This window comes from Populus alba, chromosome 8 (genome assembly GCF_005239225.2).
Source record: "Populus alba chromosome 8, ASM523922v2, whole genome shotgun sequence".
NCBI lineage: Eukaryota > Viridiplantae > Streptophyta > Magnoliopsida > Malpighiales > Salicaceae > Populus > Populus alba.
In genome coordinates this window covers 1109168-1121224 of record NC_133291.1, presented here as the reverse complement: position 1 = coordinate 1121224, position 12057 = coordinate 1109168, and the positions used below count along the sequence as shown (strand labels likewise).

At 35.0% G+C, this 12057-nt stretch overlaps 2 protein-coding genes across 2 annotated transcripts; one reads left to right on the top strand and one right to left on the bottom strand.

Annotated features, from left to right (window-relative positions):
• Positions 1 to 6666: 6666 nt before the first annotated feature.
• LOC118030460 (lignin-forming anionic peroxidase-like) lies at positions 6667 to 8094 on the bottom strand. The gene is made up of 3 exons (XM_035034577.2): positions 7770 to 8094; positions 7478 to 7669; positions 6667 to 7380 (listed from the first exon to the last, which is right to left on the bottom strand). Exons 1-3 carry the CDS (start codon positions 7980 to 7982, stop codon positions 6829 to 6831), a joined length of 957 nt encoding a protein of 318 aa, XP_034890468.1. The 5' UTR covers positions 7983 to 8094; the 3' UTR covers positions 6667 to 6828.
• Positions 8095 to 10160: 2066 nt separating this feature from the next.
• LOC118030494 (lignin-forming anionic peroxidase) lies at positions 10161 to 11604 on the top strand. Its single transcript, XM_035034626.2, has 3 exons — positions 10161 to 10528; positions 10629 to 10820; positions 10918 to 11604. Exons 1-3 carry the CDS (start codon positions 10316 to 10318, stop codon positions 11467 to 11469), a joined length of 957 nt encoding a protein of 318 aa, XP_034890517.1. The 5' UTR covers positions 10161 to 10315; the 3' UTR covers positions 11470 to 11604.
• Positions 11605 to 12057: the final 453 nt, after the last annotated feature.

Here is a 12057-nt window from a genome sequence, read left to right as displayed (position 1 = left end):
GTGGGGGGAAAAAATGGAAAGCCAAGAACCAAGATATCATTGGATGAAAGCAAGAAAAGAGAGCAACAATAAGATCCAACGAAGTACTTACATGGTACTGTGTGGTAGCAGCTCACAGTGCTACTTATAATTCCCTTACTTCTCTCTCTCAAGCTTGATAAGACTGCTGAGAATGTCTGAGCGATGGCAGGAACTTGAGTAAAGGTATGTTGTTGTTCTTGGTATGTTGCTTGGTGCTAATTATATAGTTAGCCTCAAAGCTGACTATCTCCCCTTCTCTTTTAACATATGGCAAGTGGTTGCTTCTTCCTTTCCCTTCGATATAGAAGGGTCTTCTTTTATTATTATCGTCGGGTCTTTGTTTATTCCCTTACCAGCTAGTAAATCCCCAGTTGATCAGCTTCATTTATTTAACTTGTTAAATAATATATTTATCTTGTTTTATATATTAAAGATAAAATAAAATTTTTAGTTTAATCTATATATAAGCTTTTTATATTTAGATTAAAGTAAGTACCAAATACAGCAGGAATCCTGCAAGATTCAGAACTGATTTTGGATCTACCATGATGCAAAAAAATTTTCAGGACGTTGAACTTATCACTCAACTCATTGCATTGTCAAAGAGTGGGGAAAGAAAAGGAAAGCCAAGAACCAAGATATCATTGAATAAAAGCTAGAAAATAGAGGAACAAGGAGACCCCATGAAATACTTACATGGTGTGGTGCCAGTTCATGTAAAGAGCAACAATCTAGATCAAGCTGCTTCTTCCTTACCCTTCTGTAGGGAATTTTCCAGGAATCATCTAGAAAGGGCTTGAAAATGCCAGTAAAATTAGCAATGGCTGGGTTAATGTATAGAATGCCTTAGTCGCCCTTCATGCAAGGAGGTCTTTGTTTATTATTAGAGGAGGTGCCCTCTGTACCTCTTTCTGATAGAAAACTAATTTTTTTTATATAAAACAAGAGAGCAGTTTTTATTAAGAAAATTGTAAAAAGCCAAGACATCAATATCATGCATGTGTCCTAGGCCAAGCAAAACGCCATTCCTAAGTCAAAGTTGACTAGCAACATCCTTCTCTTTTAATATGTGCATGTGGCTTTTCTTTAATATGAACCCAGTTGCTTTGCATGAAGAGTTGACTTTCATGTTTGGGGTAGCTGTGTCTATCACCACCCTTTTAAACTGTACATGACCCATAACCTAGATCGATAAAATAATTAAAAACCCACTTAAGTCAACTAGGACATGTGTAGCATGATTTAATAAAAAATTCAATTGGGTAAAGTTTTGAATTTAGATTTTTTTAGTTCACCTGTTAAACCAGGTTTAACAACTATGGCAAGAGGTGTCCTAACCCATCAAAAATTGAGAAGTTTCCAAAATGACTCGTAGACTTGTAAAAACTTCTACGTATTTTTACAGAATCCCCAAACTAAAAAAAAAAAAAAAAAAACAGGTTATGCCTACGATTTTGCCTCCCACTTTGCTAAGTCTGGATCCATCCCTGCATGACCCACACATAACAGTAGAGTCCACAAGTTGTTCCACCGAAGCAGAAAGGGATAAGGGAGATGACACATTCCATACTTTCTGTGTTCTAAATAAATACGAAATGCTGCTGGAAAAGAGAATAGAAATTCCTTGTATCCTGTCTTAAGGTCCTACCTTAGATCATCTTGTTGCATAGAAGAAAAAAGAAAGATACAGGAAACAGACAAAAGGACAAATAAAGAGTGAAGGTAACTGTGTCCTGCACTGCCCTCTTTACATTTGAAGCGCTAGTTTTAAATCAAAATTGATGGCATACATAACTGTATCACGTTAGAACGTGTTTGATAATGTCCTTTTTGGATGTGTTTTTCGACAGATGAAGCATCTATTCCATCATTTTCAATAAATAATAACACTACAAGATTTAATAGTTTTACCGATAAATTTTTTTTATCGACATCAGACACATATTCTGTCGGTAATTAACTTACCGACGACATCACTAACGGAAATGCTTCATCAGTAAATCTTTCGTCTGTAATTTTTTATCCATCAGTAAATCCGTTATATTATTACCGACGGATTTACTAATGGAACAAACGCGTCGGTAATAATATATTTTTTTATTACCAACAGATTTACCAATTAAATTACCTATGGAATTTTCATTGGTAATTAATTAAAAACATTTTAAAAAATCATTTTATAAAATTATAAAATAATTAAATTAACATAAATCAACACTCTATAATATATACTCAAAATACTTGGAAAAAAGAATAAAAAAATCAACTCAAACAAATTTGCAACAAATAAATAAAACAAAAAAAATTCATATGAAAAAAATGAAGTTGCAATTGCTAAAAAATTTAAAAATTCTATAAATAAATCAACTAAAAATTGATCTCATATGAAAAAAAAATCTCACAACAACATTTATACAATTATTAAGAACAAAAAAATTAAAAATAAAATAAAAAAAACAAATCTAGTGAAAAAAATCATGAAAAAAAAAGAAAAAAGAAAAATATTACCTTAATGTAGGTGCAAGTGAAGCTAAGGAGAGAGAGAAAATTTTGTAAAGCATATTAATTAAAAAAAAAAAACTAAGAGGGTAAAAGAAGAAAGAAGAAGAAGACATACCCGAGCATGGAGAAAAAGAGAAGGAGATGAGGAGAGAAAAGAAGAGAAAGAAATAGATATTGATATTTTTTACATATAGTGAAGAAGAAGAAGAATAAGAATAAGAAATGAGTCTGTCTTTTGTGAAATAAGGGGATTCAGGCTTTTTATTGGGGCACATTATCGACGGATTTACAGACGGATAATTGAATATTAATATTTTTTAATTATTCCATCGGTAATTCCATCAGTAATATTTAATTTAAATTTTTAATTTCGTAAAAAGTTTTCAGAAACTGTCAACAATTACCGATGATTTTTCAATCCGTCGGTGATTCCGTTTATAATATTTAAATGAAAATTTTACATTAATTTAATTTTTTTGTAAAACCGCCAAATAACACTGACGTATTTTCAATCCGTCGGTGATTTTATCTGTAAAGAACAATAATTAACAGTGCAATTGAAAAGTGAACGGTTCTAGAGCTCTCTGGAAAATTACGTCGATAATTCCCTTTGTAATTGACATGATGAACAGTGTTCACATTTTACTAATGAATTTACCGACAGAATAAATTCCGTAGGTAAATATGACACGTCTCATTTTTTTTTGCTTTGTTTTAAATTTTTTTCCAACTGTAATTCTCTCAGTATATACTAAGGAATATTTCCATCGGTAAAATTCATCGGAAATTTACCGATAAAAATATTTTCTTGGTACGTATTTCCATTTGTATTTATAGATTTTCTGGTAGTGTAAGTAAATAATTGATGGAAGAATATTTCCATTATTTGTAAGTGGTAAGATTTTCATGCTACGCAAATTTTCTTTAGGACAATGAATTTGCTTCATGCAACTCACTCCATTATTAAAGAGTGGAGAAAAAAATGGAAAGCCAAGAACCAAGATATCGTAATAAGATCCGAGAAAAAAAAGAAAGCAAGAAAAAAGAGCAGCAATAAGATCCAACGAAGTAACACTGCTACTCATAATTTCCTCACTTCTCTCTCTCAAGCGGGAAAGTTTAATTGGAGAGATGAAGCGTTGTTTAGTTTTTTCAAAAAGTGAAGATAGAAAAATATGGAAATTTGATACTTCCGGCACTTATTTAGTTAGTTTATTCAGGTTATAAATTTTTAGATAGTCTATATGTTCACGTGGCTTAATACTAGTCTCAGCATTAAGAGTTTTTTAACAGAGAGGAAGACTATACTATTATGAATTATTAAAATATTGATTAAATTCCAAGGATTCATTAAATTTGTTATTAAATTCAAAACACATGTTAAAAAATAAAACATACCATGTATTTTATTCCTTAAACAAGATATGATTTTTTAATTTTTTTTTAAGAGACTTGGTTGTATACAACACACAAAAAGATATTTTTATTATTTATTACATATATTTTTTGTATTTTTGTAAAGCTATGTTTGGTTAAAAAAACAGTTTTTCTTGAAATAAAAACTACCTAAAACAAACTTAAAGGGTATTTTCCAAAACACACCCTTAAAACAAAGAAACCTTAATAAAAAATAAAAAAATCAAACCAAACAGGGCTTAAGGACTGACCTGGTTTTGACCTGATTGAGTTGAGCTGAAAACAAAGTAAAACAAAGACCCAAAACTGAAAAGGATTCAACATAAGAAAAACATAAAACTTCAAAATTTCTCAAGAAAAACAAATCAAATACAGAAAGAATGAAGAACACCAATAACATTGAAATGTAAACCCAACAACATTAACATCAAATCAGACTAGATTTCAAGCAATAAAAGACAAGGTTTTAATCACAATAAGCATAGATTAAGAATCAATTGTTATTTTGCTATGATTATTACGTAAACATTATGATTTTTGTGAAGAATGAGTTTGGTTCAAAATAGAAATTCAAAAATTAAAACACACAAAAAACACGTTATTGATACTTAAAATTCCTAGATTATTTACTAAAAATAATATCAAATTTGAATCAAAATAAACCCTAAAACTAGTACCTACAACAATGTTTTTTTTGGATAAACATGAACCCAAAATGTGCCTAAAAAAACCTAGAAACATTGTTCAATCTTATAATGGTCATTTAAGGCCTCTAAAACATGTTTTTTTCATTCCAACAAATCACATTATCAGTGACAAGGATAATTGAAAACAAAATAAACCAACAAAAACATGGTCAAATTTCCAAAATTTTGTATATTTTGATACTCAACTAGTTTTAGGTAATTTTTAGGAGTTCTAGTACGCTTTTCTTAACTAATATATATATATATATATATATATATATATATATATATATATATATATATAGAGAGAGAGAGAGAGAGAGAGAGAGTTTTTCTTCTATCATTATTTATTTTTTGTACTCTCTTTTATTTTTTTATTTTTTGGTTTACGTGGCACCAAAAATGGTTAATAATTACACAACCAATTCTATAATAGAGGCAAAATTAGTCCCGATGAGTGAGTCCGTGGAAAGAAGCGCAGTTGAGAATAATGGAATGTGTTGGGTTGTGCCTTAGCCAACCTTTCTATTTATATAGAGACAGTAGAACACTGCAGTAACTGTAATGATTACAACATCCTATATTAGAATCCTATTATGATAGATACATGAGTAATTGTAATGATTACAATATCCTATATTAGAATCCTATTCTGATAGATACATGAGTAACTATAATGATTACAACATCCTATATTAGAATCCTATTCTATAATATGCCCCCTCAAGTTGAGGGTGGGGGATCAACTCGAAGCTTGAATCGAAAAGCAGTAAAGGATGCAACATGAAGTGGTTTAGTGAAGACATCGGCAAGTTGATATCGAGAGGGAATAAAACGAATCTGAATTTCTTTCTTGGCAACACGGTCACGGACAAAGTGATAATCCACTTCAACATGCTTAGTACGAGCATGGAAGATAGGATTTGCTGAGAGATAGGTAGCACCAAGTTTATCACACCAAATGATAGGGGCAGAGACTGAGGGAACCTGCAAATCTGTTAACAAGTATTGAAGCCAAATGACTTCAGCGGTACCATCAGCAAGGGCTTTATACTCAGCCTCAGTAGAGGAGCGAGCAACAGTGCGTTGCTTACCGAATTTCCAAGAAATCGGCGTCTGACCAAAAAAGACAAGATAGCCGCCCGTAGACTTGCGATCATCAATACTACCAGCCCAATCTGCATCTGTAAAGCCATGTAGAGCAAAAGAGGAGCGTCGAGTGATATGGAAACCATAAGATGCCGTACCATCAGATAAGATAAACAGGGAGATGTCAGCCTAGGAAGCTCGAAAACCAATGGAGAGCAAAAAATCACTTAGACGAGTGTACCATGCTCTCGGTATCTGTTTCAAACCATACAATGATTTGTGCAATCTGTAGACATGAGATGGAAGAGAAGAGTCAACGAAACCTGGAGGTTGTTATAAGGCACAACCTCGTGATCACGTAATAATTGGTAGATTTGTTAATAACTAATTGGTGTTTGTTAATTTGAAGGAGATGACTTGATGAGTGTGAGAAAGGGAGATAATGCTTGCGGCAGTAAAGGCAGCAAACTTGGGCTGCAAGAGGAGGCGTTCACTAGCCATGGTAGAGGAGAATCCAGGCGGTGACGTAGTAGAGGAAAGCAGAGGAGGCGCTGCAAGAGAAGAGGGCTGCACTGTCAGAGAAGAAGAAAGCTGGATTGCTGGTGCTGCAGAATTTGAAGATGTATGTGGTGGCTGTTCCATTGAAAAAGGGAGGTTGGGAGGCTGTGAGAAAATTATGTTTAATTTATTTTAGGGTTTTGTGGCTCTGATACCAAGTTGAGAATAATGGAATGTGTTGGGTTGTGCCTTAGCCAACCTTCCTATTTATATAGAGGCAGTAGAACACTGCAGTAACTGTAATGATTACAACATCCTATATTAGAATCCTATTTTGATAGATACATGAGTAATTGTAATGATTACAACATTCTATATTAGAATCTTATTCTATAATAAGCGCTCAAGCCTAGGAACAAGGAGCACATAGTGTCGTTTTTTTTTTTCTTACTAGTGAAAAAAACTCGAATAGGATAGCTCGTGAACGAATTTTCTTGATTATTAATTTATACTTGACGTACTAAATGAATGAAACAATTTGAGAGAAAAAATAACACATCGTTATGTCTGCACACTTGATCCGAGAGAATCTTCAAGGAAAAAAAGAAAGGAAAAACTAGTTGACAGCACTGCAAATCCTCCTTATCTGCCCGGAAGATCCAGTGAGAAGACCTATATCTCCCATTTTGATCATGGCAGATCCAAAATCTGATTTGAATCTTGCAGGGTTCCTGCTGTATTCAGAGACAATGCTGTCCGTGGAGCCTCCATTGAAAAGCACTTGATCTGACTGAAGGAGACCCTTGTTTTGCATCAGATTCTTGAAGTAATTGTTGTCGAAAGAATTGGGAGTGACCAAATCGAGCGGGGCTAAGGTTGAGTCGCTGCCACCACGTGGACAGCGCCTCCTGCGGGTGCTAGCGAATCCGTCATCGATATTGCTGTGATTGTATATCCTTTCACGGAAAGTGAAGCATTGAGCTTGTCCGAGAGTATGCGAACCTGACAAGGCAACCATGTCCCTTGCAGTAAGGCCTTTCTTTTGGAAACGAGAAATAAGACTCTCCAGGCTTTCAAAGAAGGCAGGTAACTCTGCGTTGGCTAAAGTTCGACTTGCTGTTGTTGAATCTCTTCTTCCAAGCTTCACCGCGTAGGATGGGCCACCCACCTGTGACATTTTTTCCATAAGAATCATAAACAACAAGTCCTGGTTTTGCAGCTCGCAATACCAACAGCAATAAAGAGATGGATTTAGATATACTCACATAAGCAGACGCATCTCTCGCTGCAACAGCAATGATATCTGCACAAGATACTACTCCGGGACAGATCTTCTCAACTTCAGTTTTTGCTTTGTCTATTACATTATAACCTCTAGCAGAGTTAAGATTGCCGAGGGCAGTCTTTTCACTCTGGATAGAGGGAGTCTCGTCCAGTAAGATGGAGGCATCACAACCCTGCAAAACCAAGGAATAACAACTCATAAGTACACTGGCTCCAAGATAATACATAATCAGAGAGGAGCACTGTGGCTGCCAAAAGTAGTGGCAAAAGTACCTGGACAAAGCAATCGTGAAAGTGCAAGCGGATGAGAGACGCAGCCATTCTCCTGTCGCTCGCAATTGCACTTCTGATAGCAGTTCGGATCGCGCTGAGCGCATTAGGACAGGAGCTGTCGTAAAATGCAGGGGAGAGTTGTGCCTGGCATGCTATGTTCAGCAAGAACAGCATGAACATGAAAGAAGCTGCTGCTCCTGCTTTTGCTGCCATTTCTTTGAGTCGTCTAAGTGCAAGACTAATTTTTACTCTCACAAAATTAATCTATAGCTTTTGCAAATCAATCCAGTTGATTATCACAAGCTGTTATCAAATATAGAATTGAGAGAAGGGATAGAAGATGAAGAAGAATGCATGGAAGCTCATCCTTTTATAGAAGGATGATGAAGCACACTCGTAACGCGTTCGATTTTTTTATGACTGCATGCCATCATGAGGTAACCCGTCTTTGTCCTTACCAATTCAACTAGAGAATTATTCTATCCTTCAATTCACTATTAAAAAATCCCTTTTTTCTGCACCCAACGCTGCCTTTTCTGGCGGTGAATATAATATGGGACAACGATGTGCTACATGGAAACATCCTTGTTTTCTAGGACGTTGGTCAAGTGTCTTATTCAGTCCTTTATGAGGGATATGCGTTGATTTTGTACGGACAACACATACTTTTTCAATCATGAGACAATTAGAAAATTTCAAAGACAAGCATTGACGAATTCTATAGGGATAATTTTCCAAAGAGATGATTACCCATACAATTTTCAGAAAGATTTATTTGTGAGAGCTCACTGGTTTCGTGGTGGTAAGAAGACAAATTCTTTATTTTCTTAAAGAAAATATGATTTCATCAATGATGATAAAATAAAGTGACATTAAATAGAATTATTCTACAACCACCTTGCAGATGTAAATTCTTTACTCTTACATGTCATTTGGTATTATGAAATTATAATTAAAGAGGTGATCGAAATAAGTTTTCAAAACAAACAGGAGTGTTACATTTTTTAAACAATTGATTGTATTTTTTGTTATAAAAAATAGCATTATTTTAAAACTCAATCTTTTCTGGCAGGTTGACTCGAGACCCAAGTAATTCAACACCTTGTTCGGGACGATTTCTAACAAAAATAAAAAGTTAACTAGATTAACTAGCAATCTAATCAATCATGAAAAAATTTAGTCAAAATTTATGAACTCTTTCATTTTAAAAAAGAATTATTTTAAAATTGACATTGTTTAGATATATATTTTTTTTTAAAAAAAAATAAGGTTGACCTGAATCAACGTAACTTAATCTATGATTTAATAAGATTTGTCCCGGGTTAACCTTAGATTGGGTTTTAAAAGTAAAAAAAATAGCAGTTCTAAAAAACAAATAATTGATCAAATGTGGAGGCTGGGAATGATTCTAAATGATAATTAAATTATATAAGTTTTCAACCAAGCATTAATTTCTAAATGGATGTGGTCATAGTCCATATTTTTCAAATACGTCGAAGGAACTGACCGGTAAGCGTACTAACTAACCAGCTATAATATCAGGCCAAATTAATTACTCTATAATTCATCGATTTCAAGTGGCTAGTTTTCCTTTCTTGGCTGCATGGTGGTAATATACTCATTGACATATCCTTTTCTGCTTGCTGGCACCGCGTAGCTTACCAAATCCACCTTTTGTTTCGTTTACTTTGGTATATAAGGATTTAAAAAAAAAAAAAATAGACCATTAATGCAGTATATATCTTTTCTAGACAGGGATGATAATTTCACCTAATATGCATGATCGCTATCCTAAACCTATTAATTATATCTAGAAATTGAAGTTTTGTACTTAACCAGTCCATATTTCATCGATTTCAAATTACTCTATATTTCATCGATTTCAAGTGACAAGTTTTGGACTGCATGGTGGCATTTTAAATGAAGGAGCAAAAAGCGTAGGATTTTAGTGGAGTGGAAGTCAAAGAGATTCCTTTCAGATGTGAATTAGGGGGATAAAAGGCTTTGGGTGATATAAATCGCTTTCTGACTCTGACTTTTCAACGCGACATAAATAATAAAATAATGATGCTTGTTTTGATGGACAAACGGACAATTGCGACGGAGCACAAATCCCTGCTTCTGGCTATCCATATTTCTTTACTATCTAAAGTTATAATTTAGTAAAAGACCGCAGCTGTGAGCAACTAATTGCTCTAAAAAATACCAAAGCAGCCTCATTAGATTACTATTTGATAGGATTTGATGCAGACAAAATAATTAATTAATGGGTCACGACAAGAAGTGTAAACAAAAAGTTAATGAATGGCATGCAGGCATCAAATTAGAAAAGTTTCAACGCGTTTTGGCCTTACAGATCTTACCTAGACAAATCTTGATTAATGTGCTTGATCAGACTCTATAAATAGATAAGCTCCCATGCATTCTTCTCCATCTTCTATCTCAATTCTCTCAATCATCCAACAGCTTTGGTAACAGCACTTGCAGACTTAGCTATACATTTAGCGCGCTAAAAACTTTAGTTTCTCCAACTGAAAACATATAAAATGGCAGCAAAAGCAGGAGCAGCAGCTTCTTTCATGTTCATGCTGTTCTTGCTGAACATAGCATGCCACGCACAACTCTCCCCTACATTTTACGACAGCTCCTGTCCTAATGCGCTCAGCGCGATCCGAACTGCTATCAGAAGTGCAATTGCGAGCGACAGGAGAATGGCTGCGTCTCTCATCCGCTTGCACTTTCACGATTGCTTTGTCCAGGTACTTTTGCCACTACTTTTGGCAGCCACAGTGCTCCTCTCTGATTATGTATTATCTTGGAGCCAGTGTACTTATGAGTTGTTATTCCTTGGTTTTGCAGGGTTGTGATGCCTCCATCTTACTGGACGAGACTCCCTCTATCCAGAGTGAAAAGACTGCCCTCGGCAATCTTAACTCTGCTAGAGGTTATAATGTAATAGACAAAGCAAAAACTGAAGTTGAGAAGATCTGTCCCGGAGTAGTATCTTGTGCAGATATCATTGCTGTTGCAGCGAGAGATGCGTCTGCTTATGTGAGTATATCTAAATCCATCTCTTTATTGCTGTTGGTATTGCGAGCTGCAAAACCAGGACTTGTTGTTTATGATTCTTATGGAAAAAATGTCACAGGTGGGTGGCCCATCCTACGCGGTGAAGCTTGGAAGAAGAGATTCAACAACAGCAAGTCGAACTTTAGCCAACGCAGAGTTACCTGCCTTCTTTGAAAGCCTGGAGAGTCTTATTTCTCGTTTCCAAAAGAAAGGCCTTACTGCAAGGGACATGGTTGCCTTGTCAGGTTCGCATACTCTCGGACAAGCTCAATGCTTCACTTTCCGTGAAAGGATATACAATCACAGCAATATCGATGCCGGATTCGCTAGCACCCGCAGGAGGCGATGTCCACGTGCTGGCAGCGACTCAACCTTAGCCCCGCTCGATTTGGTCACTCCCAATTCTTTCGACAACAATTACTTCAAGAATCTGATGCAAAACAAGGGTCTCCTTCAGTCAGATCAAGTGCTTTTCAATGGAGGCTCCACGGACAGCATTGTCTCTGAATACAGCAGGAACCCTGCAAGATTCAAATCAGATTTTGGATCTGCCATGATCAAAATGGGAGATATAGGTCTTCTCACTGGATCTTCCGGGCAGATAAGGAGGATTTGCAGTGCTGTCAACTAGTTTTTCCTTTCTTTTTTTCCTTGAAGATTCTCTCGGATCAAGTGTGCAGACATAACAATGTGTTATTTGTTTTCTCAAATTGTTTCATTCATTTAGTCTGTCAAGTATAAATTAATAAGCAACAAAATTCGTTCATGGGTTGTCCTATTCGTGTTTTGTTCACTGGTCGTCTTACCCTTCATCAACCATACCCTGTGCTCCGTGTTCTCGGGCTTGAGCGCTCCATTCCATGTACTCGCTCATCGGGACTCATTTTGCCTCTATTATACAATTGGTTACACAAAAATAAAATTAATAAAATGTGATTTAAATTAAATAATAGAATGATTGTTTATAAAAAAAACGTTTGTGCTAATTTGAGAAAAATCTTCAAATAAGTCTAGATGAACAAAAGGCCACTCAAAAATGAATTTATCACTTTCCGTCCTTCACTGTCTTCTTCCATTTAGCTTATTGGTAAGCTTCTTCAAAGGTAACAACATCATTACCTGAAAATAAGCAAAATATACTAATATTATCTAGGTTGATTCTTTTAGTTACATCATATATTTTTTTGATGCTTTTTATCTTTCTTGAAGCTAAACTTGA